At 44.9% G+C, this 27,887-nt stretch overlaps 3 protein-coding genes across 3 annotated transcripts in view; 1 reads left to right on the top strand and 2 right to left on the bottom strand.

The window, feature by feature from the left end:
• The window catches only part of LOC144943928 (uncharacterized), a 42,892-nt gene extending 34,352 nt beyond the window's left edge, over window positions 1–8,540 (bottom strand). The window contains exon 1 of the mRNA XM_078871803.1: window positions 132–8,540. Within this exon, the coding sequence (XP_078727929.1) occupies window positions 132–8,256 (8,125 nt within the window). The 5' untranslated portion in view covers window positions 8,257–8,540. The remainder of the gene's footprint in view (window positions 1–131) is intronic.
• The window catches only part of LOC144943931 (fibulin-5-like), a 610,861-nt gene that overhangs the window by 267,025 nt on the left and 315,949 nt on the right, over window positions 1–27,887 (top strand). The gene's annotated exons all lie outside the window — the stretch shown is intronic.
• On the bottom strand, window positions 8,826–25,901 carry LOC144944095 (uncharacterized). Its single transcript, XM_078872167.1, has 5 exons — window positions 25,746–25,901; window positions 12,601–12,734; window positions 10,920–11,009; window positions 9,418–10,017; window positions 8,826–9,041 (listed from the first exon to the last, which is right to left on the bottom strand). Exons 1-5 carry the CDS (start codon window positions 25,882–25,884, stop codon window positions 8,826–8,828), a joined length of 1,179 nt encoding a protein of 392 aa, XP_078728293.1. The 5' UTR covers window positions 25,885–25,901.

The raw sequence follows: 27,887 nt of genomic DNA, 5'->3' as shown, positions 1-27,887 counted from the left end.
ACTTTTATTATTATTTTTTTTTACCTACGTTACTTTACCGAAAAAACCTAAGAGTATGAATCCTTGCAGTCACGAAAGCTTCAAATCTAGAATTAAGGTCAGCAACTCTCGTGCATGCTGCGTCATCTCACCTTGAACCACTTTAACCTTGACCTTTGCCCCCGGAGCTATGGGTACACTCTCCATGCTCATGGAGAAACGCTTCCTCATGGCGAAGACGACATCCTGCACGTCATTGAAAACCTCCACCCGCTCCTCGTACGCCTCCTCAGACTCCTCCTCCTCCAGGTCCTGTCCCTCCTCGGCCTCCTCATGCTGCTTGCCGACATCTTCCAGTACCTCCTGGAGCCACTGCAGGACCCTACCCTCGTGCCTGTCCATCACAGAGTCCAGGCTCTTCTCGACGTCCTCCATCGTGCCCTCTGCCCTCATCTTGCTGTCGGCGAGATCCCGTTCGAACGCACGGAGCCGGTCCTCCAGCGCGCTCAGCTTCGTCTCCCTGAGAATCCGGCGCAAGCGAGACTGGCGCTCCTCGCTCAAGTAATCCTCCACCACTGTCTGCTCAAACTCGGGCGGGCCGTCATCTGGTTTTGGGGATGGACCTTTGGACCCATCATTTGCAGAGTCGGAGTTACCCGTGGGCACTCTCCTCTTCTCGTCAGCATGGGCAACATCTACGTCTAGCAGGGTTTCAATTTCTTCCTTTATAATATTATCTTCTGCAGACATGTTTTGTTCATTTCCCAGATCCGTCTGTTCCAAAACATCTGGGTATACTTCATCTTCTGCAGTTGTAATTTGTGAGATATTCTCATCACTTCTGGATTGATCAGTTTTGAGGTAAATATCATCACCTATTTCAAATGCAAGGGCATTTTCATCTTCAAGGAGTTCAGTCTCCGATAGGTCATCCATTTCATTTGTCATGTTATCATCTACACGATGACCATCACTCTCATCGTCATCATCAAGTTCTTCATCAAAATCATTTAGTGGGTCATCGCTTTCAATGTCACCATCGTCATTACTTGCATTACCGATTTGTTTATGATCCTCTGCCACATTAACCGAAGAAGATACATCTGGTTTAACTTCCTCATCTTCAGGGGCTTCTAGTTTATCCTCATCTTCCTCCTCTTTTTCTTCCTCCTCGTCCACAGGCTTTTGATCCTCCTGTTCCTCATCATCCACATAATATAATTCTTCATCAGCCGGTTCAGGATCCGTCTCTTCTTCCTCTAGTTCCCAAGTATCCTCAAAATCTTCATCATCGTTCAACTCTACTCGTCCTTTGAGATCTTTCTCCTTGAGTTTGTCCACTTCCTCTTTATCCACCTGCTCCTCCTCCTCCTCCTGAGGCTCCTCATTACCTTCCTCATCACGAGCGAGATCCTCACTTTTTACCACATTTTCATTTCCTTTCTCGGCGAGCATCTCTAGATCCGCCTTGTTTGCCAATTGTTCTATTTTCAAATCTTCTCTTATTTTAACATCTAAAGTAGACTGCTTTGTAGGCACATCTTTTTCCGACATCCCCTCTTTTCCCGACAGATCCTCTTTTCCCGACAGATCCTCTTCATGATCGGCGTTTTTCTCCAGCTGTGTCTCCTTTATCCCTGCCCCGTGCTTGCTTTGAGAGATACTCACCTTAATACATTCCTTTGTCACAACGGTCTGCTCAGCTTCATCGTTTGCATCACCATCATCTAAATCCTCTTTATCCTTCAAGTCGTCGTCCACCTGGTACCAGGCGTTCTCCAGCTCAGAATCTAGCTGAGACTTTTCTTTTTGTATGGCTACATCACCTTTAAAGTCAGCAGGTGACACTTCAACATCAACAGCCAAGGCTCTCTTCATTGTTAAACGCACCCTGGCTGCGGCTTCCTGAATCTCAATATCTTGAGCTACATCCTTCTTTTGCAGTGTGCCTGCTACATCATCTTCATGACTGTCATTTCCTTCGGTAACTTTCTCTGTGGCAGAGGGCTTAGTTTTGTCTAACATTTCATTCAACTTCGGTGCAATATCCTTTTCCCCATGGTCGTTAAGTTCCAAGGGTTTCTTGACAACATTTAAATCCATCTGAACTTTAGCCTCACGTATTCCAAGATATTCAGAATTGAGCGCATCATGTAGCCTCTCGTCTTCCCCTGCAATTGCCTTGTTTATTGCTAAGATTAACTTCCCTTTAGCTTCGCTTATCTCATTTTTACCCTCCGCAAACTTGTTTTGTTTCTCTCGCTCAAGCATTCCACTCTGCTCTTCTCCGGCAGTTGGTTTAGCTACGTCTGAATTTGCCTCCTTCTCAGGTTCCACATTCGCATCTTTTCCCTCCCAGTCGTTAAGATCTAAGCGTTTCTTGTTGACATTTAAATCCATCTCGGCTTTAGCGTCACGCATCTCCAGATATTCAGAATTGAGTGCATCATGTAGCCTCTCATCTTCCCCCGAAATCCCCTTGTTTACTGCTAAAATTAACTTCTCTTTTGCCTTACTGATCTCATTCTCACCCTCCGCATAGTTGCTTAGTTTCTCCCGCTCAAGCATTCCACTGTGCTCATCTGCGGCAGTTGGTTTAGCCGCGTCTGAATCCTCCTCCTCAGGTTCCATATTCACTTCTTTTTCCTCCTGGTCGTCGAGTTCCAAGTGTTTCTTGTTGACATTTAAATCCATCTCGGCTTTAGCGTCACGCATCTCAAGATATTCAGAATTTAGCGCATCATGTAGCCTCTCATCTTCCCCTGAAATCCCCTTGTTTACTGCTAAAATTAACTTGTCTTTTGCTTTACTGATCTCACTTTCATCCTCCGCATAGTTTACTTTCTGTCGTTTAAGCATTCCACTTTGCACTTCTGTGACAGTGGGTTTAGCCACGTCTGAATTGTCCTCCTCAGGTTCCACATTTGCATCTTTTTCCTGTTGGTCGTCGAGTTCCAAGCGTTTCTTGTTGACATTTACATCCATCTCGGCTTTAGCGTCACGCATCTCCAGATATTCAGAATTGAGTGCATCATGTAGCCTCTCGTCTTCCCCTGAAATTGCCTTATTCATTGTATAAACTAACTTGTCTTTTGCTTCACCAATCTCATTTTCACCTCCTACAAAATTGTTTACTTTCTGTCGCTCAAGCATGCCACTCTGCTCTTCTCCGGCAGTTGGTTTAGCCATGTCTGAATTTGCCTCCTTCTCAGGTTCCACATTCGCATCTTTTCCCTCCCGGTCGTTAAGATCGAAGCGTTTCTTGTTGACATTTAAATCCATCTCGGCTTTAGCGTCACGCATCTCAAGATATTCATAATTTAGCGCATCATGTAGCCTCTCATCTTCCCCTGAAATCCCCTCGTTTACTGCTACAATTAACTTGTCTTTTGCTTCATTGATATCATTCTCATCCTCCGCATAGTTTACTTTCTGTCGTTTAAGCATTCCACTTTGCACTTCTATGACAGTTGGTTTAGCCGCGTCTGAATTTCCCTCCCCAAGTTCCACATTCGCATCTTTTTCCTCCCGGTCAACAACTTTGAAGAGTTTCTTGTTGATATTTAAATCCATCTCGGCTTTAGCGTCACGCATCTCGAGATATTCAGAATTGAGTGCATCATGTAGCCTCTCATCATCTCCTGCAATTCCCTTGTTTATTGCTAAAATTAACTTCCCTTTAGCTTCACTTATCTCATTTTCACCTTTTGCAAAGTTGTTTATTTTCAGTCTCTCAAGCATTCCACTCTGATCTTCTCCGGCAGTTGGTTTAGCCGCGTCTGAATTTGCCTCCTTCTCAGGTTCCACATTCGCATCTTTTCCCTCCCGGTCGTTAAGATCTAAGCGTTTCTTGTTGACATTTAAATCCATCTCGGCTTTAGCGTCACGCATCTCAAGATATTCATAATTTAGCGCATCATGTAGCCTCTCATCTTCCCCTGAAATCCCCTCGTTTACTGCTACAATTAACTTGTCTTTTGCTTCATTGATATCATTCTCATCCTCCGCATAGTATACTTTCTGTCGTTTCAGCATTCCACTTTGCACTTCTATGACAGTTGGTTTAGCCGCGTCTGAATTTCCCTCCCCAAGTTCCACATTCGCATCTTTTTCCTCCCGGTCAACAACTTTGAAGAGTTTCTTGTTGATATTTAAATCCATCTCGGCTTTAGTGTCACGCATCTCGAGATATTCAGAATTGAGTGCATCATGTAGCCTCTCATCATCTCCTGCAATTCCCTTGTTTATTGCTAAAATTAACTTCCCTTTAGCTTCACTTATCTCATTTTCACCTTTTGCAAAGTTGTTTATTTTCAGTCTCTCAAGCATTCCACTCTGATCTTCTCCGGCAGTTGGTTTAGCCGCGTCTGAATTTGCCTCCTTCTCAGGTTCCACATTCGCATCTTTTCCCTCCCGGTCGTTAAGATCTAAGCGTTTCTTAATGACATTTAAATCCATCTCAGCTTTAGTGTCACGCATCTCCAGATATTCAGAATTGAGTGCATCATGTAGCCTCTCATCTTTCCCTGCAATTCCCTCCTTTACTGCTAAAATTAACTTCTCTTTTGCTTTACTGATCTCATTTTCACCCTCCGCATAGTTGCTTAGTTTCTCCTGCTCAAGCATTCCATTCTTCTCATCTGCGACAGTGGGTTTAGCAACATATGAATTTTCGTTCTTGTCAGGTTCCATATTCGCATCTTTTTCCTCCTGGTCGTCGAGTTCCAAGTGTTTCTTGTTGACATTTACATCCATCTCGGCTTTAGCGTCACGCATCTCAAGATATTCAGAATTGAGTGCATCATGTAGCCTCTCATCTTCCCCTGAGATCCCCTTATTTACTGCTAAAATTAACTTGTCTTTTGCTTCATTGATCTCATTCTCATCCTCCGCATAGTTTACTTTCTGTCGCTCAAGCATTCCACTCTGCACTTCTGTGACAGTTGGTTTTGCTACGTCTGAATTTACCTCCTCAGGTTCCACATTCGCATCTGTTCCCTCCCGGTCAATGAGTTCTAAGAGTTTCTTACTGACATTTAAATCCATCTCAGCTTTAGTGTCACGCATCTCAAGATATTCAGAATCGAGCACATCATGTAGCTTCTTATCTTTCCCTGCAATTTCCTCATTTACTGCTAAAATTAACTTCTCTTTTGCTTCACTGATCTCATCTTCACCCTCCGCATAGATTCTTCGTTTCTCCCGCTCAAGCATTCTGTTCTTCTGATCTGCGGCAGTGGATTTAGCAACATGTGAATTTTCGTTCTTCTCAGGTTCCACATTCGCATCTTTTCCCTCCCGGTCGTCGAGTTCCAACCGTTTTTTGTTGACATTTACATCCATCTCGGATTTCGCATCACGTATCTCCAGATATTCGGATTTGAGCGCTTCATTTAGCTTCTCATCTTCCCCTGCAATTACCTTGTTTATTGCTAAGATTAACTTCCCTTTAGCTTCACTTATCTTATTTTCACTCTCCGCATACTTGTTTTGTTTCTCTCGCTCAAGCATTCCACTCTCCTTCGGTTCCTCTTTCTCTGTGTCTACCACGGCCTTTGCATCTTCCTCTGTCAAAGAAGCGTTGTTCTTTCTAATGTTATCTTTATCTAGGTCATCGTTTTTACTGACATCTTTCAACAAATGTGCAGTCTCATTTATTTTCTCCAATTCTTCCGATCCAAGAGCTGCCTCTTTCAAATCTTCATTTAATTTGACATCTTCCACAATCTTCACTTCTGGGTTCATAAGTGTATGGTGACCATGTGAGGCTTCAGCAATTACACCATTGTTACCAACGAGAGCCTTCTTGAACTCCAAGTTTATTTTGGAGACTGCGTCCATTATTTCTGAATCTTCCTCACCCAACACTTTCGTGAGCCCTTCATCTCCCTCAGTCAATGCCTTTTTCAGCTCGAAAATTAGCTGAGATTTGGCTTCCTTTAGCAGTAACTGCTCCTCATCCTGAGAATACATTAAGCCCGCAACACCCTTGTCCATGTCCTTCACATCAGAGTGTTGTTCATTGGCGGCTTCATTTCTCTTCGTGACTACTCCCTGGGGGTCCACATCTTCCTTGACCGGCTCTTTGGAAACCTCAGACACTTTTTCACGAAGTTCTTTATGCAAAGGATCTGTATGGATCAAACTCTGGTAAGCATCATCATTTGACACCTCTTTGTCGATAATCTTCGCTTGTTTGGTTGACATTATCTCTGACTCATCCATTGCTTGCCCTTTCTTCTCATTGTTTTCTTCTTGTGTTCCATTTGTATCAACCGTCTCTTTCACAGGCTCCATAGAGCCTGTTGGTGTTTTACTTTCAGCATCTATCATATTCAGATTTTCTTCGATTGAATTGACCTTTACTAAATTTGAGTAATCTTTTTTCTCCACTTTCAGACTCCTCTCCATCGACACACCTCTTAAATCGTCACGCTTTTCCATTCCTCCTTTGGACTCGGTTAATTCTTCATTTGGGCTCTTCATCTTTGAATCCATCGCAGCTCTAGATTCTTTCAACTCCATATACTTCTTGTCAAGGGCAGTCTTTAGCTGTACATTACCATCGGCCAACGCTTTGCTGATCTCGACATTTACGTTGGTGACTGCGTCCTCGATCGCCAAGCGTTCTGCATGCAGTTTCTCATTTACTTGTTCACTCATTTCCTTTTTGGTCACATCTTCTTTGGTCGTTAGATCTCCCGTCGGAACTTTATTTCCCTCAGCCAATTTGCTCTCCGCTTTTGCATGCTGCCTGTTCACAGATGTGAAGGTTTCAGTTGTTTCCTTCATTGAGCCCTGGAGTGGCTCATCTTCTGCTAATGGTTTAACATCATCACCACTTTCTTTGAACAGAGGATTGATCTCCTTAAAAGACCCCATTTCTTTACCATTCCCAATGGTGGCTTCCACCAAAGAATCCACCTCACCTTTGTTAAGCTTCTCTAAATGCACATCATCTCCAATTTTGTTTTCCTCAAAGGTGTCCCCGACTACAGCTCTAACATCTCCGTCCAGGCTTTTGTTCACGTTTAATGTAATGTTTTCAATATTCTCTTTCACCTCCAAGTTATTTTCCAAAGTTGTTCTCTGCGCCACTTTTTCTGAGGTAGCATCCAGTTTATTTACATCTATAGGCCCCAGAGATTCTTTATCTTTCTTGTCACCTACACCCAGACCCTTATCCACATTTAATGTAGCGTTTCCAATATTCTTATCCATCTCCAAGTTATTTTCCAAAATTGTATTCTGTTCCATCTTCTCTGAGGTAGCATCAATTTTATTTAAATCTAAAGTCGTCGGAATGTCTATGGCTTTCTTGTCATCTACAACCATGGCTTCCACCTTAAGATCAGAAGCCTCTTCATCACTTTTCACTCCTGCATGAAGATCCTTCCCCTGCTCATCACGTTGATCAACTACCTCCTTCGTTTCTGACTCTATTGGCATAGGAGTCTCTATCGACAACTTATTTGCATCGCTGGCCTCTCCTTCTTCCAGTTCGAGATCTCCATCTTTCCTTTGTGATGGTGCTTTGGCTTCCATAGGCAGAGACGCATTCCCTGCTTGAGAATCACCGACACGGTCCTCCTGCTTGCCCTCCGCGTTCACATCTCGCACTAGTTCTTTTGGCTCCATTAGCTTTTCCTGCATCTCTGGTAACTTGCCGGTCTCCTCAATGGCCGCCTCTGATATATTGGTCACCGGATATTCCACCAGATGTGCCAAGTTAACATCCACATTCAGGTCCACTTTCTCAACATCTTGTGAGGAGGCTTGCAATTGTGGTTCTGTTCTCTCCACTTGGGACGTGACCTGTGACCCTCCCTCTTTGTCCTTTGCCGAGTTACTGGAGGCTGTTAGCACCGTTAGCTCTTCAGCTGCTGGTTCCACGCTCCGCTTTTCAAGAGCCTTCTTGGCCTCCACATTACTGTCAAATTCAAGGGTGCCATCCTTCATTCGATCTTTATTCATCACCTTCTCAGCCACATCCTTGTTCTCCAAGATCACCTCAGACTTTTCGTTTACAGATTCGTATTTTACTCCTGCAGGAGGCTTGTTATTGATTTCAGATCCACTGTCCTTCAGTTGTGCTGCTTTTTCCACATCAAAGTGCTGAGTGTTTATTGATGAGGCCTCGGCAACAACGTTTGTTTCCAATTCGGGGCTTATATTCAAAAGTTCTGTAACATCGTGAACCTCGCCTGCAAACCTATTGTCACCTATGTCCCTTTCCAAATTGGAACCAGATGATTTATGGTGGCGATCACCTGGCATTTCTTTCAAAGGAAATTGTAAAATGTCCTCATCGCCATCACTGTTTCGATTTACGGAATCTAAGTCTTTGGTCACAACGCCATCATCTGTGCTTTTCAGCTCAGGGTTGAGAGCACTTCCAGATATTGTAAATTTAACAAGGTAAGCTGCTTCACTGGAAGTTGCATCATCTTTGCCTGCCACTACCAAATGTGACTTTGCTTCTGCGTCCGAGTCGTCCGAATCATCTGGTGAGGATTTGAACTTGGAAGCTTTTTGTTGCACATCACTGCCAAATATGTGTTTGTCCCACTTTACAGGCTTCACGTAATTCTCACCATCAGCTAACAAGTCTGTCGCCTGTGCAGTGACATTGACACTGCCTACCTGATCTTTGACGGTGTCCATCAATTCAGTGTCGAGCAGTTCGCTGGGCTTAGCTTTGGAGATTTGCTCTGATAGACGGATCTGCCGCTCTGGAAGGTCATTTTGAGCATTTTCTACAAATGTATTCTCATCCTCATGAGTCTCCATGTGAATCAAATCATCTTCTTCGGATTCCAATGTGTCTTTTCCAATGTCCGTTGAAGTCAAGGGAAGTGGGATTTCATTTTGGAGAGGTCTTTCATTATCTTCCCTGGCAATTCCGTCACCCTGATTTTTAGTGAACATTTCTGCAGCCTCATCATTACGAGCAGGTTTAGGCCTCCTGAGGTCATTACCACCTTCGATGTCCCCAGCATCTGATGATGCTTCTGTTGAGACTTGGTCTCTGTCATTGCCACCAGAATCCTGCCCTTCTGTGACTGCCGTTCCAACAATTATGTTGGGGGAATCAACATTTTTATCTTTCACCTCTTTAATTTCTTCCGAAACAGGATCCGTTTTTAAAGTTTGTTCCTCGGCATTCGCAATGTTGAATTTAGCAAGAAATATGTCTTCTTGAGAAAATGTATCACGGCCGTGTGTCATTGTCGAGTCAGACACTGCTGGTGAATCTTTTAATTTTGCTCTGCTCCGTTTCACCTCCCCAGTCAATACATGTCCATCCGATGTGGCTAAGTCTTTATATTCTTCCCCTTCATTCAATGCGTGTGTGACCTGCTCTGTCACTTCTCGCTCATTTGTCACATGTTCGTCATGTTTCACCAACTCGGTCGGGAGCTGTTCAATGAAACTGACCGCCGAAACTTGTTCCGTTAATAGAATCTGCAGCTCTGGCAGGTCGCTTGAGGCATCGTCTTCAGGAGTAATTTCATCTTTGTAACTCTCGAGGCTAAACAAGTTATTTTCTTTCAATGCAAGTGCATCTACATCCTTTTGAATTGCATACGAGTTTGATACAGAAGTGGCTTCCCTTGGGGATTCCACATTCAAGGTTCCTTGTCCGATTTCAGAATGTTCTGCTGTAAACGAAGCTGCGTCAACTTCAGCATCGCTATCTTCACTGGCTTTGGGATGAGAGGCTAACACTGGTAAGGGCTTCCCATCACCGTCAACGTTAGATGGCTGTCCCTGTGGTGTTACCACTCTTCCATCTCCTTCAGGGGACTTCATGTTGCTATCTTTTTCAGTCCTTGTATCTCCGCTCACCTGGTGTTCTTTTGAAATATTTTCTTCTTCATTTGGTGCTGTAGGAATTTGGTTTTCTGAACCGCTAGCTTTAACTTGAGGTAAAGTGGGCTCCACATCTCCCATGTGGAGATCATCAGTTCCATGACTTTCATCATCAGATGTTTTTGCGTTCTGATGACTGGATGGTAGGCACATGAAATCTGTAAACTGCAACGGATAACTTTAATTAATGTACTACAAATCACTTTTAAAAGATTTCCAAATAGTCGGCATTAGTCCATGAATCATTGCAAAACGTAGGTATTAGTAATGTCTTTATAGTACCAATACATTAATAATTGTTAATAATTAATTAATAACGTAATCCCTTTGTTAAACCATTGCTAAAAGTCTCCCCCTCCCGACATTATGTCGGTCCTGAGTGTTGTTTGACCATACTTCACCACCTGGTCAGTAAGGACCATACCTCACCAAGCTCGTTAGGAAGGACTGATGAGGGGAAGGTACCAAGGATGGATTCTGATATTACTCACCACTGAAGTTACTCATGGCTGTTAATCTAACTCATCGGGTTCATAGCGCAATGTTCTAACCACTGCACCAGCATTTGCCTACAACTCCAATCGTCCATCCCATGGTTTTATACATCAAAAAAAAACTTGTTTTACCACTGCAGATGGTACCAACTAATTACACATCTAGTTTGCAAGCTACTGACCATTTAATAACAGACAATCAAAGTGTAAGGATGTATTTGAATTTCTTAATCAATTACTTGTTACACAGAGGTACATGATCAACGGATAGAGACAATGGTCATGATGACTGCACCTTTTAGCGTCACATTAGGAGGTAGCAGTACAGCAAATAAGGTTTCTTCGTGGAATATTTGTGTCAAAGTTTAAGCATTATCCACACACATGAGTAAGTATCCACGTTTTTTACCGTATGCAATGGTACTTCATGTTGGAGAATTATACAAAATTCACAACAGGATGTTCCGAAGTCTTTTAACAGAAGGTATTTGGTAGTTTCCACAGGTGGGTAAGGAACACGTACATACACACTCACACCATTATAACCGTTTCAAGTAAATAAATGTTTTTTACCTTGGTGGGTTTCTTAATTTCTTTGGCCGATGGCTCTTTAAAAATGACCTTCACGGCATCTTTAGGAAAATATCCAAACTGCAACCCGGCCTGGAAAACACAAAAAAGCGTATCGCTGGGCAAACCCCTAAAGGTACAATGGATGCCATCACGAGTGCCCGAGCAAGACGGATTGGATCGCCGGTACCGCGGCTTTCTAAACTCCAGTGCAAGGCAATCCCCCACACAGTCCAGATTATTTTTTAATATTTCATATATTTGTATTTTGAGCGAAACGTCGTCAAATGACGATGCTGAATTCAGTCGTGAATAGTGTCAAGCCACCAACGAGGACACTTTTTTGGGTCAGAATTTGACCAACGCGTTAGCATGTACAGATGTTTATAAACGTGACCATCTGTGTCGGGTGGTGGAGGGAAAATTACACGAATTTTGTCATAAAACTATCGAGCCTAAAACAAATAAATAAAGCATCTTAGGGTGGAACATCTCGTTCACAAGTATCCAGGGTATGCAAATATTTTAACTAGTTCATAACGCCTGTCTTCGCCAGGCAAAAGTTTTCAATAAATATAATAATTAACCTGATATGATTTTTGACAATTTTTATCTACGATCAGACCACTAACAACTACTCCAAAATAAAACATTTCCGTGAAAAAACTAAAATTGTTGACGTTTCAATTCGATTTTAAAGACGTATCCGTCAGAAAACGCTCAATTTAAAGACTCCATAATTTTTTCACTAGAAAGAACAAACATTTATTAACTTAATACTCTATGAGGGAAAGCTTTCCTATCTTTTACCGTTTTTGAAATATTCAGATTTGAACACAATAAAATGTGTATGTTTTTTCGTTCAAACCTGCTTGAACCATAAATTTCAAAAAAAGCAATAAATTACAAAAAATATTCTCGATTTCATTTTATTTGCTGATTAACGCTTTATCAAAAGAAAACCCGCAATATTATATTTTGAACGGTTTCTGAATGACTCGCACAACATTTTTATGGGGCACTTAAAATCGAAATTTGGGGGCTTCAAAATAAAAAATTCTCAGATTTTCTAATTTGCCCTGTTGTTTGTATCCTAAAAGCTACCCAAGTACCAAACTTTAGCATTCTACCTTGTCGGGAAGTACCCGATAGGCTTTTGGGACATACAGATTAAGGTCTTCATTTATATACATAGATGCATTTCTACTAATCATCACCAGATGTGCAGGAAGTGCCTGCTTGCACATGGCGTGCATGTTGGCCACGTTTGTGTCTTACCCTCTATAAGCCTGTTGGGGTGTTCGCTTGTCCGCGTGTTAGCTTGTTTGAGTGCTCGCACGTGTTGGCTTATGTACATCTGGGGGGGGTGTTTGCAAGTCTGCGTGTAAACACGTATTGGTTTGTGCGTGTCGGCTCGTCTTTCTTGGCTTGTGTGTGTTGGCAGGTGTGTGTGCATGTGTTGGCGTGTCTGTGTTAGCATTTGTTGGCTTGTGTATATATTGGTGTGTGTATTGGTGTGTGTGTGTGCTGGTGTGCGCGTGCATGTTGGTTCATCTATGAGTCAGCGCGTGTTGCGCGATATACGTGTTGGCGTGTCTGTTAGCAAGTGTTAAATTGCGTACGTGTTGGAGCGTGTGTGTGTGCGCGCGCGTTGCCGTGTGTGTGCATGCACGTGTTGGCATACCGATCCGGCCCACAGGTCGTCCCTCCGGCCGGCCAGCATGTGGTAGACGTAGAGCACGTCCCCCGTACGGAAGCTCACAAAGTGGCAGTCGGGTGCGTCGTAGTCGCGCACTGCCTCCACCTTGTAGAGCCACACTGCAGCCACGGGGAGGCCACGGGGAGGGTATGAGCATGGGGCACGGGCATGGGGCATGGGCATGGGGCACGGGCATGGGGCACGGGCATGGGGCACGGGCATGGGGCACAGGGCATGGGCTTGGGGCACGGGACGTGGGCACACTCCAAGACAGACCGAGCAACTGGAGCAGCCCAGTGCTAGCTATACCCATACAAAATTAAAAATAACAGCGATTTCCTGCTGAAATGGGCATTCAGGAAGTGCTGATCTCTTGTTGACCAAGCCTGAGCCAGCAGTGGAAATTCCCTGTTCCTATTGGCGGGGGCAAATCTATGATATCTAAAAAAGGTAACTATGTTATCGGTCCCAGAGAGATGATGGGTTGAGCCAATCCCCCCAATCAGGATTTTAACTTGTGACCTCGCTCAACCCCGCTGAGCCACACCGACACTCCACGACTTCACCAAGAGCATTTGTCCTCGTGCTAGTCGACAGTGACATCACGATGCATCGCGCCATCTCGTGTGGCTCGAAGCGTAATGCTATTTGGGCGCTAATAAAATAATTTCGAGGGCAGCTGCAAGTTGCAAAGCGTTTCTCATGGGGGCTAAATCGATTCCCGTGGTGCTTTTTCGCCAAACCGCACGGTCCTCTGCTGCCCACCTCATAACCGCACAGCCTATAACAAACCTGTAATGCATGACGGTGCATCAACGTCACTCTTTGGGGCTAGAAAAAGGTTGCACACACAGGAAGACAACCTGACGATGCAGACAGTGATGAGAAGGAAACTGGCACTATACGGACACGTATGTGGGATGGACAACAAGAGGACATTTTTTTCAAGCGTTGCTGTTCGGAAAATGGACCGGAAAGAGAGGAAGCCCGAACTGAGAGTGGCTTCTTGACGACTACATCGCAAGAGATTGGTGACAGCGTATTGGCACAAGGATCGTGGAAACAAATAAAAAAAACGTGCAGTGGAACACCAACTACGGGTTACCTGCCCATGGATCGTAATGATGATGAATGCATGACGGTCGCTCACCCAATCACTAACCAGCTTCAGATGGATGAGATCGGGTGCATTATGTGTGATGTGGCCATAGCGTTAGTTTAATAATGCCTAATAGTGTACAAAAGAAGAAGAGAAAAAAAATCAGTCTCTGCCAGCTGTGCACACAAACGAAGGAATGTGTGTGTACTTCAAGTGTACCGCTTCAACCTTCCTATCTATCCAACCATTGGCATATCCGCTTGAGTGAGATAAGGCAATATTTGTACAGTATAAAGTGCGTCAATAAATACAATCAGCAGCTGCACTTTGGAAAAGCACACACTGGATGTGTGAAAGCGGCCGTTATTGATGTTGGCAACAAGACTGCACATCAAGAGCACGATAAAAACAGCACCAGTTTGTGCGATACAGGAGAAATTGCGGCAGACCAAAAAATAAAACAAACCACTCGTCCAATTTCCGTCTGCTTTAATTTTCGCTGCCGCGGTGGAATGGCTTGCACACAATCCAAAGGTCGCCGGATTGTTCTCACGGCACCACTGCCCAGCGGCAATCTACGTGGATGCACCGTTACACGGTGAATGAGGGTCATCGCCACACGTATGGCGAGATGGCACGACTACGCTCCCGGGTGAGGCTTGCCCGGGGGTTAAACAGCGGAATAATGGAAAGTAATAATTTTAAAAAGCCACTCGTAACGAGCTGCGCAGGAGCAGAGGGCTCCCAGTTGCGGGCCTCCGGCATCTCGTCGCGGTGTGCTCGACACGGCCGCGCCAGCTGCTGCCGTTCGTCCTTTATATTTCATCGCTGAGAAGGAACCGATAAGAGGCCTCCCACCCCCACCGACCCCCACCCCGAGTGGGCATGCAGGAAAAGTGATATCTGCGGAAACTAAAAACGGGCGATCGAGCGTTGGTCGGAACGCTCGCTGCCGAGATGGAAGTACAGTTTGAGAGCTACTCCATTCAAAGAGGTGGTAAAAGGCACTTTCATTTCTAGCCAGTAGTCAAGTGAAAGAGCTATAGCCATTGCTGCCAACACGCTCACATCGACAGCGCTACTTGTTCAGTAGCGCCGTATTCGAGGAAAACTTAAAGAGCCTTTTATCATTTCACTGCTGGATGAGGGCATTTCCGTACATTCTGGCCATGAAAGTTTGTTCGGCCATACATCACCTCTCTGGTCAGGGCAGGTAGGAGAAGGGGTGGCAGCGTGCCAGGACAGGTTGAGATATCTCATGCCACAGGTGTTATAGCCGTGGCCGGGAATCAACACCTGGTTGTTAGGTTCATAGTGCACTGCGCCAACCCCTGCACCACCGTATTAAGAGTATATATATGTGATGTATTGCGTGTGGAAATCAATCTTGTACACATTGGTTGGGAATTAACTGAAGACACGCATGTTCAGGCCACCCACCCCCTCGTGTGTGCCCTGCCGGCCTTCATAGGTGCTCGCTAACAGCACTTGCCCCTACAGTCTGTCAAGGCTATTCGGGGGATCTTTGTGCCTGTCTTGTGTATAATTAGACAGGTATTGATATCGCAATAATACAGAGGCAAATACTGCACTCTCGTATGTTCCATAGAATGTCTACTAAATAAACATGAGAGAATCGGTGATTGGAATTGTCAATAGTTAACATCTCGCCACAGTGGCAAGATGTTAACTCCCTTGCCTGGTATGCAGGTGGTCGTGGGTTCAATCCTGACCTTGACACCTGTATATTTGGAATGCTCTCCCCGTGGTTGTGGAGATTTTTCTCCGGGTCCTCCGGTTTTTCCCTTCACATTTAGAATCAACATCACGCGTTTAGACTATTTAGCCACTTCGTTGAGCTATTATTTGTCCTGGATTTGAAGTTTTCGTGACAGCAAGGATCCGTACGCTTTGATTCTTTCGGTAGTCATGTAGGTGAAAATAAAAAAGTGAAAATAATTTTTATTTTTTTAAATTTATTTTTATTTTTCATCTACGTAACTTTAACGAAAGAAGCAAAGACTATTATTTGTCGCCAGGCCGTTTCTGACAAAGAGCTATTTACCTGCTAAAATAAAAATAGTTTTAGCTCTTATAGTTTTGAAAAAACAAGAATAGGTTTTGCCCTTTCTGGCAATAAAACAGGTGTTAAGATGTTAAAACACCAAATCGAATTTTTTTTTCAAGGAATCACGTCTGCATTAACCACACGTACTTGTGGTGAACATGCAAACAAAAAACATGCTCTGATAATAGATGCATTGTCTTTGAAACTGATTGTCCGACACCACAGACAGCCTTCTTTATGGCCTAGTCTCACCAGTGTCAGATCAGAGAACGCCAAAAGATGAACAGGACAAAGACAATGTAATAACAGGGCATTTATATACCTATGGTAAAACCTATTCTTATTTTTTCATACTTTGATACTGCAAAAAGGTCCCATTTTATAGTTTTATTTGAAATTCAGTATTAAGTAATCTTATTCCCACACTCCCTCAGGCATAAACAAACAAGTTAATTAACTGTGGATCAAAGAACAAAAAACGCAGTGTACAGGTACGAAAAAAATAGCACTGGAGGCGCATGCTAAAGGTTGTGAGTTTTTATTCAGTTCATTTAATTGAAGGTGACATGCAGCCTCCATGGAAATACTACAAGTAAATTGTACCGCCTAACACAGGCGTATGCCGACTCAGACTTTTTGTACAATTGACAAGACGTTAAACTTTCAGACTCACGACAGAACAACGCCCTCGATCGAGGTATCGACGGGACTTAAATGAGTGCAGGGCATTGCTCATCGTCTAAAGTGGAAGTGGTAAAAATTCAACGTTTCTGTGGCAAGGTCAAGTCCTCCCAAATGGACAACCACAGTCATCGTTCTACAAAGTAGCACTCAAAGTACGTTGATAATCTCTCAAGTTGGAAACTTTATGTGACTGAGCAAACGCGCAACTTAAACACACAGGCTGATATGCCAAATTCATTCTCACTTTAATTATTCACGTGAAAACCATAATGATTTAATTACAGCCCTTTGTCAATCCACTTCTGCATTAAGGTCTCCCCATACAGAGTCAGTCATATGGGGTTGCTTAACCATACTTCACCACGCTGGTCGGTGCAGGTTGGTGAAGGTGACACCCCAGGACTATTTTGAACAGCACTTGCCACCAGCCTTGTTAAAAATATCTAAACTAGGTTTTCGATACAGAAACTTTTTGGGTTTCTGTTCGCTCGATCACCCACATGAGACCAGTGTAAGTCATTCTTATTCCATTCCTAGAACGAATAATTGCTTTCTTAAACAAGGAAGTACCGTTGCCGTAACGAGGCAGGCACACTGGTAGATTTCGCTGCAATGTCAAGATTTGTCAACCACTTCCACATCACCCACTCCACCCTGTGCACCCAGCCGTCACTCAAACGCCACGCAGCACAGAGGAATGCGCTGTTCTCCCAGGTGCCAACGTGTCAGTCCCACCGCCACGCTGCAGGTGATGTCACACGCCTGGTGGAACCACACCTACGACGGTGATGCTTGAAAAATTTACCGATGCGGTCATTAAAAAAAAATAATCGTCCACTCGAGCATTCCCCACAAAAAAGGTCACTGCACGGTAGCGTACTACTAACGCACACGCGCTGCACATGCACAGCCCTCATGGCGAATCCACTGCTGGATGAGGGCCTCGCTACGCCGTGTGCAGGTCGAGGAAATGATATGTGACCGCACTTCATCACACCGGTCAGTACAGGTTGATTAAGGCAGAGAGCACAGCAGTGGTAGAATAGTGCAATACAATAATGGATTTTGTGGCACTGTCCGCGAGTGACAAGATAGCCCCACAGGAGCCTATAACACCTGGCCATCCCTGCTGGTAACGCATCCAAGCACAAACCAGGCTGAGGCATGCTTATCTTCCGATACGACGGGATATGGATGGTGCATTCCGAGTGATTTGCCCAGTAAGCCTACTACCAATGTGGCATCATCAAACGTGTGCATCGCATAATGTACTGCATTAAACACATACATGCAGGCATTCTGGTGTATAGTTTGGGCTTGGGTGTGCACTGTGGCAGAGCGTTTAACTCAAAATCAGAAGGTTGCGAGCTCAAATTCCAGCAAGAGGTTGACTGTACATTACTGTTTGGATTTTACATCGCATCCAAATGCAACCGCATAAAAAGAGTTTGACACGCATCACAGGCGAAAAAGGAAATAATATTATTTTAAATAGAAAAAAGTAGGTAATTCAACCGGGGCATGGTGTAAACAGCACGGGAGGCTGAGGAAAGGAAATGCCAGACCTTGGAAGCAGCAAGAAGAGAAGGAGCGACCTGCTGCTGAGCGAAAATTGACGCTGGCGCCGACAAACCCTTGGTTGCTGGATGGAGTGTGTGCCAGGTTCGATTCCCGCTCACGGCCAACACCGGTGACGATTAATTATCTGAACCCGTCCTGGGCCTCTCCTAGATCGACTCAGCCTCAAATGAGTACCTGGTGCGGTGTGTAAAAACACCACCACTGGGGAGACAAAGGCGGTCGGGCATGGTGTTGGCCACCCACCCCCTCGTGTAGCGTGCCGGCCTTCATAGGTGCTCGCTAACAGCACTTCGCTACACGGGAGATCTTTGTCTTTGCAGGGGAGTAGGGTTAGATGAGAGGGTAGAGGCAGGCAGGGGTGAGTCCTTGGAGGATCTTATGAATAGTGAGATATTGAAATTGTTTTGAGATTGTATTGGGAGCCAGTGGAGGGATTGCAGTATTGTGGTGATATGGTCACATTTACAGGCACGGTTGGGGAGTGTTACAGCCGCTTTTTTTTATCATCTGCAGTTTTGGAGTGGCGGATTTGGGGAGGCGATCAAGGACAGTTTTACAGTCGCCATCTGAGATGTGATAAGGAAGGGTTGGGCGAGAGTCTTGGTTGGAGCTGGGGAGAGGAAGCAGTGGACGCGGGAGATGTTGCGTAGCCGGAGATATTAGGTCATGTCGAGTTGCCGTATGTGGATAGAGAATGAAAGCTCAGGATCAATGGACTCCCAATGTTTCACGCACTCTTTGCAAGTGTAACGTCAACAGAGTTTAGGGGGAGCACGCTCAAATGGGAGTCTACTATATATCTATCGATGAGGAGGTCTTAAGTATTGTCATCATTTAGCCAAAAGTTACGAACAATAATGCAAAATGAGACCACATCAATGTGGGATCTCAGACCGGACAGTGAAGTTTGGATTGTGGCGTCGATGGGGCTTAAGATCTGGGTGTCATCAGCACAGAAGTTACCGTCAATCTTGAAGCGGGGGATGATTTTGCCAAGTGATAGGAGATACATCGAGATGGGTTAGTAGCCCAGGATAGAACCTACTCAGCCCATCATCATCATCATGGGGTAGAGAAAACAATTTAGTGGGAAATCTACAGCTATTGCTATACTGGCCCCTACCATAGAAATATGGAATTTCCATCACAAGCGGTGGCCCACCAAGGGAGACGAGCATCAGACAGCGCTTGTTTGAGAAGGGACACTTCTTTGAATTGACTTTTGTACACACTGTCTGTATCCTGATACAGTCAATTACTACCAGTCCCGCTCCCACTGTAAACATGACACCAAACAGCAAACTAATGTCTACCTGTGCCGCACAGAAAACCACTTCACCAGGCCCAAATTGTAAAAGATTTGTTTTTATATCTACTTAAATGGGTCTATACAAAATGTTTTACTGAAAGGAAGAAACAACCTGGTGATTAGGAACACATGATCCTATTATTTACTAGTCGACGTACACAGCTTACACTGTCAAAGAAAAAGATCCCCCGTATAGCCGTTGACAGACTGTTGGGGCAAGTGCTGTAAGCTTACACTGTACACACTAAAACATAAGCATAAGATGCAGAATGATTGAAAAACATTTTTAAAAAATCACTTTCACGAGTGCTTTTAAAACCTCACCATGGGCAACCCAAGATGAGCTAAATCTAATTTTGCATTGACAATATTCAGTGGAAATGTTCAGTATTCCTAGGGTTTTAATAATGAGTGAGGAAACAGGGCAGTCAAGGTGTGTGTGTGCGCGTGCATTGCGACTGAAGTTGCTGCTGGAACATTCAGAGATGGTTTCGAGTCACGCGAATTGCATCGCCACCTTGATTAAAATGCATGCTCACTGTTTTATAGGTGACAGTTAAAAACAAAGCCTACTTTGAAATTCGCCCTGCCTTAGCTTGACAGCATCTTGGGATGCTCGTATAATTAGACGACAAATACATTCAGAATGCGATGAAAGGATTTCAAAATGTCTAGAGGCAAAGCTCCTCTGAGCTACACGGCCAAGGGCCCAACGTGTACTTCCACTGTCTCCTTGAATTATAGCAAATTAAGTGTAGAGACAGCTCACAACACCTCGTCTATCCCTAACCACGGCTTGCTTTTGCATTATTAATCTTCAATCTGCCAACTGCAAGTGGCACAAGCCTGCAATCCAGTGACTTGGCAGCAGAGTTGGTGGATAATTCATGGAGTACATGGCTGGATCCATTGTCTGAAAGGTAACAAGGCAGTACAGCAAGAGCTCTACAATAGTTTGTTTTCTATTTGTGTATTGTTTTCGTGTTTATTGCCTGGGGCATCACAGGATGAGGCATTAAAGCGTTATGGTAACGATAACAAAAAAACAGTTTTATCCACGATTGGATTAACATCGTGTTATCAGCAGCATGCAATGAGATAAAGGCATCAATATTGATGGACTCTAACAGAGCAGTGTATTGCTTTGTGTTCGCAAATAGGACTCTACCTGGCAGCTATGTGCCTACCAATGGATATTCCCTGGCATATTCTAGCTGCAAGTACATGTGGTGAGTGACAGCTTTGCGGGTCAACATGCATCCATTTTTCTACCTAATATTTTATTCCAATGTGTTTTTTACAATTGTGTTGTCATCATGTGAAAGAGCAATAGAACTCTGGCCAAGCAGCACATTAACTCTGTGTTACAGAACAGCCCATGGAAGGAGTGATCACAGAACTACCTTCAAACGTGAGCTAATTACCTGCACTAAGGGAACCTGTACTTTTCCAGACGACCTAATGCAGAGATTCATATTATTGGTTCTTTCGGTAAAGTCACATAGAAGGGAAATAATCAATAATAAAAATTAAAGTATACAATTCTCACGACGTTCTGATTGCAACACAAGCAATCATCATCAGGTGTGAAAACTACATCAATAATATTTTTTTCCAAATTTTCTTGCTGTGGTTTTCACACCTGATGATGATTGCTTGTTGCAATCGAAACGTCGTGAGAATGGCATAGTTGATACTTCTCATACTCCGGGCTGAAATATCGCTGTATTAAAACACCCAAATGTAATGCATCATGTCGACTGGGTGGAGACCATTAACTCCGGAGGCTTAAGAACGCGGTTGAATCACGTGTGACCGCGCGGATTAAAATCCAGGCTCTCCGGGATGGCAGCTCAGTGCTCGGACCCGCTGGGTCACCCGGTCACCACTGCCACAGTCATTATAAGTCGTCCAACTTGGTTGCAATGTTTGAAGAGATTGTTAAGCATGAAGAAACAGACGTAACTCAAAGTACCGGTATTACATTCACGACTTGTTAAGAAGATAAACAAGGATATATCTTGGTGGTGTCAGCATGAAGAGGACCTTAATGCATTCGTTCATTGGTAATGTTTGGTGGCTGTGGTGGTTACTTAAGAATGGTTAGTCACAGATTGACCTTCGATTACCTGAAAACAATAAATATGCCAAGTAATTGTCCTCCTTGGACACATTTGGAAGCGTAATTTTGTACATTCAATGGTGTTTCACGGAATCACTGTGCCCATTCCTTCCACCCTCTAATGTGCATGCACAACCTGTTAGATGACGCGACGCAATATACAACTGTCGGTGGGATTATTGCTCGTCCAGTACTTAAGAGGATTAAAAGTAAACCAGATTAACATATAATATTAAACCACCATTGCCACGGTTTTGGTATATTCGAAATCACATCTAAGCAGATGACAATGTGACTTTTACATTAAATTATATATTGTAGAATTTAGCAGTGTATATGCGAGTGGTGGCACAGTGGCACTCTAAATCTATCTACCCAAGTTCGATTCCCGACCATGGCCAACATTCGTGGAAAGCGATGTGTGTCTCCGCCTTGGGTGGCGCCCCTTCACCAAACCCGCACACTCACCAGAATGGGGAAGTATGACCAAATAACCCTCACGGCTGACATGGCGTGGGGAAACCATTCACCTGGCAGTTGCACGACAAAGGGTTATAAATATGACATTTTGACGATGCTTTATGATTGACAATCGGAAGGTTCCCAGTTCGAAACCCAAATCAGTTGTTACATCTAATCAACAATCTGTATAGGGCCAAGGGGTCGGCACCTTGTGCCTCCGACTCTCGTGCGGTGGCTCTTTAAGGACTGCTGCTTCGTGGTGTTATTTATTAAGGACCACACCGTCTCGGATTCACCACACACTGAATTGCGGCTCTTGAATTTTTTTACCGAATTATTTTGTTTGCCGACTCCTGACCATTGGGAGTTCAGTTCACCACAGGGGTCAAGTTCACCATGGGAGTCCAGTTCACCACGGGAGTCCATTTCACCATGAGAGTCCAGTTCACCATGGGAGTACAGTTCACCATGGGAGTACAGTTCACCATGAGAGTACAGTTCACCATGAGAGTACAGTTCACCATGGAAGTCCAGTTCACCATGGGAGTACAGTTCACCATGGGAGTACAGTTCACCATGAGAGTACAGTTCACCATGGGAGTCCAGTTCACCATGGGAGTACAGTTCACCACGGGAGTCCAGTTCACCACGTTAGTCCAGTTCACTATTGGTGTCCAGTTCACCATGGGAGTCCAGTTCACCATGGGAGTTCAGTTCACCATTGGGAGTCCAGTTCACCATGGGAGTACAGTTCACCACGTTAGTCAAGTTCACTATTGGTGTCCAGTTCACCATGGGAGTTCAGTTCACCATGGGAGTCTATATCTACAGCTGCTCAACCCGAGCCAGTAGTAATGTATTGATATTTGAATTACCTTTGTAGAGTTCGCCTTTTGGCGTTCTCTGGTCCAACACTGTTGAGACGAGGCCACAGAGACGGCCGTCTCTCGTGTACCGTCAATCAGATTCAAGGACAATGCGCGTGTGGTGAATGCAGACTTGATACCTTGCAGTGAGCGTGAATTGTTGTCAAGTCGTGTGTTCTATAAGTTAAGCCTGGGCATCCCAGGGCTGCAGGGCAGCAATCGTGTGCGTGTGTGGGGAGCGGTAGTCTATTGGTCAGCGCACTGACCCAGTTCCCACTCACGGCCAACACTGGCGACGATTATCTGAACCGGTCCTTTGGCCTCCCCTAGGACGACTCAGCCTCAAATGAGTGCCTGGTGCTGTGTGTAAACATCGCCAATGGGGAGACAAAGGTGGCCGGGCGTGGTTCTGGCCACCCCATGTGTTTCCGTGCCGGCCTTCAAAAGGTTCTACTCGCTAACAGCACTTGCCCCAACACTCTGTTGCAGGCTACACGGGGGACCTTTGTCTTTGCCAGGAAGAGGGCGCGCGTGTGATGACCACGTTGCATCGCCGACGTGTAACTCGTATGGGGGAGCGGTGGCGCACGCGTTAGCGCACACCCGCGCTACGAATCCTTCGCACCTGAGTTCGATTCACTGCCACGGCGAACATCAGCGTCGAGTGATAACTCAACAGGGTCCTGTCGTAACCTCCCCCCCACCACCACCTCCAGCCCTTTCACCAACAAACACTGACAGGCGTGGTGAAGTATGGTCAAACACCCCCCCCCCCCAATGCTTTGACACAACGACTGAACACAGAGGAGGACCATGAGCCCCCATTACAAAACTCCACACGAACGTGTACAGTACTGTACGTACAGTGCACTGTATTCACTGTACATACAGTACAATGTGTATACAGTGCGTTTTGTGTACAGTACACGGCGTGTACATTCTAACAAAACTTTTTTTAATAAACTTTAAAAGTGCTGCAATTAGTGCTACGATTGCTTACATATTCCAAGGACGTCGTCTATATCGTATTCAGGTGACGGCTTGCAAACAGCTTCTCTTGCACAAGGAATAAACACGTGGCGATAGGGAAAAGATGAAAACAACTACAACACCACAACAATGCCACGCAGCCCTTGGCTACTACATGTCAACGTTGACATGAAATCGTATGAAACACGTCGCATTTGTAAATGTGAAAGTGGTGTCGTGGCAAGATCTGTAGCTACGTTGACGTGTAAGACTTTTAACACTTTCAGCTGTCTACAGGCACATCCACATCAAAACTTGAGCACACAAACCCATTGGGTTGTTTCTTTATTAAAAGGGCCTTAATTGGCCTTGGCCTCACACATGTTAAAGAAGCTACGGAGTGAGATAAACAAGACGATACACAACCATAAAGCCACCGTGATAACGAAAGTCGGTGGCACTCATTCAACACACCACTCATTAAGGCGAAACTGGCGATTAAATATACACGACTATACCCTACTATACACTACACTATATACTACTATATACTACGATACCCTACTATACACTATACCAGAGGTGGGACAAAGTCATTGTTATGCAAGTCCAAGTCGAGTCGCAAGTCATCAAATTCATGACTCGAGTCTGACTCGAGTCCAAGTCACATGACTCGAGTCCACACCTCTGCACTATACTATACACTACACTATACACTACTATACACCACACTATACCCTACTATACCCTACTATACCCTACTATACACTACTATACCTTACACTACTATACAAGAGTATACACCATATACTACACTACTATACACTAGACACTATTATACACTAGTATACAATACACTATATAATACCCTACTATACCTACTATACACTATATACTACACTAATATACACTAGACTATACACTAGACTATACACTACTAAACCCTTCTATACACTACTAGAAACTATTACTGTATACACTACTATACCCCATCCACTACACTATACCCTACTATACACGATTATACACCATATACTACACTACTATACACATTATACACTACTATACACTACACTACTATACACTATATACTCAACTACTATACACTATTATACACTAGTATACACTACTATACACTAGTATACACTACACTATCATACCTGTAAACCCATACGGCTCACCTCGTATTATTGTACAGGGAAATTAAATTTTCAGGTTCAACACGACTTACAGTCGTTTCAACACGGACACAGCATTTGTTTTATCTGATTGTTTGTGTTTCTGCTTTGTGATGGGTCTTTGTGGGATGAACGTTGATATTTATAATGACACGGGCTGACAAATCAGGTCTGAATTGATCTGTAATAAGTTAGGCACTGATAAGGGGTTGACAGGTTTGTGTATTCCCTCCAGCATTAAACAAACACCTGTAACAGGATTCTCATTATCACTGCTCCTACGATCAAAGCCTCCTGTAATATAAACTAATTTGTATCATCACACGTGTGAATTGTTATCCAATGCGGGGGGGTGGTGTGTGTGGTATGGATCGAGAGCTATCGTGTGAAAGCCACTGCCAAGTGAAAGTAGCAGCGTGTGTCTGTGTGTGTGTGTACCGAATGTATACATCGTCTAGGACTTCTATTCGGAGTGACGGCAAAACACTTTCAAGGGGGGTTTGATGCCAATCATGAACGCTGACCGCAGTGAGGGCTTTTAACTTTGACGAAGCGTGGTTGTGTGGCCACAATCTCGTAACCTCTGTGGGTCTCCACGTGTATTTGTGGGTCTACGTTTGTGAGTTCTCCCTGTGTTGTCTCTCTCTCTCTCTTGCGACGTACATCATCACTCTTGAGTCTCCACGGATTGCTAACCGCGTGTGGTCACGGCAGCTTCGGTGCTATCGACGAGCGCGAACAGAGATCTCTGCCTGTTCGTCCCGGACACAAAGCGACACCTTTGCAACTTACTGCTGCAGTCTTCATCCCCGCACACCTTGATGTCGGACAACAGCTGCTCGTCACCTCCACGTGTCCCTCCTTCTCCTCCGCACACCGCCGCCGCCGCCGCTAACGCGAAAGCGATGCAGAGAGGCGAGAGGGCCACCATGCCGTAATCCTGTTGCTTGCTCGTGGACTTTGTGGTTTAGAAGATGGAGAGAGCAAGACAGAAAATAAGAATGCGTTTCAGGAGAGAAACATCCCTTTAAGAGTCACCCAGCAACTCGGCTTCCACACACCACCCACCCCAACTAGCGCGGCCACACACACAGACACACTGACACACACTGACACGTGCGCGTGTGGCAAGGCTGCCTGCCGCTCCCGCAATGCACGAGAAGCAGCAGCAGCAGGGTTACCCGGATGTGGGGTGGAGAGCGGGGACGTGGAGGGGGTGGGGAGGGGTGGAGGGGGGTGAGGTGGGAGGGGAGGTGATGGAGTGAGGAGGAGGTGATGGGGGGGGGTGATGGGGGGTGGGAGGGGAGGAGGAGGTGATGGGGGAGGGAGGAGGGGGAGGTGATGGGGGAGGGGGAGGTGATGGAGGGAGGAGGAGGTGATGGGGGGGGGATGGAGGGGAGAAAGAGGTGATGGGGGGGGTGGGAGGGGAGGAGGAGGTGATGGGGGGGGTGGGGAGGAGGAGATGGGGGGGGGGGGTGATGGGGGGGGTGATGGGGGGGATGGAGGGGAGGAGGAGGGGGAGGTGATGGAGGGAGGAGGGGGAGGTGATGGAGGGGTTTGGAGGAGAAGTAGGTGATGGAGGGGTGGGAGGAGGAGAAAGTGATGAAGGGAGTTGATGGAGGTAGGAGGTGAGGGTAATGGTTGGTGGTGGATGTTGGGGAGGGGGGGGGGGTTAGAGGCTCGTGCCAGACTGCCACAGCCTTGACGGGTGGCATGAAATGTAATTTTGTTGTAATATTGCAGTGCGACAAAATACCCCAAAAAGTACGTGCAACATTACAATACGTCGGGGAAGTTAAAACATTTTTTTAAAAGTGTCGTGTTTTAAGCAGTGGCACTTTACACCCCCCCCCCCAAAACAACGTGCTCATTTTGCTCACAACCACAGTCCAATTTAAGGCCGTGGCGATGTGACGACCTGTCACCTGCACACAAGTTTGCAGAGCAGTGTTTGAAATCCCAGCATATTTGCTTTACGACCGCATTGCATATACTAAACACGCATTGTTCGATATGCATACAGGAATGCAGCATACACATTATTTAAATACATGGGAAGGCGTTAAATCAGCAGTATATCGAGCATGGCTTATGATGATGCTATATTGAAACTATATGGCAAATGCATCGTCCACGTGTATGACCACAGCACTATATTTGTTTTTTCGGCAAAGTCACGTAGGTAAAACATTAAAATTAATGAAAGTAAAATAAAATAAAAAATCACGACGTTTCGGAGGCAACACAAGTCTCCGTCATCAGGTGGGACCGTCACAGCATCAAGTGATGCAGCAAATCTGGCTGTGACGGTCCCACCTGATGACGGAGACTTGTGTTGCCTCCGAAACGTCGTGATTTTTATTTTATTTTACTTTCATTAATTTTAATGTTTTACCTACGTGACTTTACCGAAAAAACCTAAGAATATGAATCCTTGCAGTCACGAAAGCTTCAAATCTAGAATTAATATATTTGTCATGTATACACGTGCAGTCATTTTGTTAATCCACTTATGGATTAAGGCCACCCCGTGACTGTGCAGGTCGTGGAGGTCATTTCCACGATGGTCAGTGCGGTTGTGACAAAGGTGGGGGGGGGCATAGACGCAGAGAAGTGCAGTACAACCACGTGTGGTTGTCGCTGCCACCAATGCATTCCTTCTGTAGCCCGCCACATGAGACGAACCTGTTATTGCAGTTTACAAAGGTCGCGTTGGCTACAGCACTCCCGAGAACAACTCACAAGCGACATCAAGTTGCTTGCCAAAGTGGCCACGTTGATGAAAAAAACTTTACTTTTGCATTCACTTACCGTATTCGTGAAGATAACCTGACACACACTTGCTATGCATACAACATTGTTTTGGAATCGGGCAAATTTTTTTGGGGTGAACATTTGCCCATAAATTGTTGCCGGGCTATTTGCACAATAACA

This window comes from Lampetra fluviatilis, chromosome 33 (assembly GCF_964198595.1).
Source record: "Lampetra fluviatilis chromosome 33, kcLamFluv1.1, whole genome shotgun sequence".
NCBI lineage: Eukaryota > Metazoa > Chordata > Hyperoartia > Petromyzontiformes > Petromyzontidae > Lampetra > Lampetra fluviatilis.
Note: the sequence above shows the minus strand (reverse complement) of the source record. Positions and strands in the feature narration are given on the sequence as shown.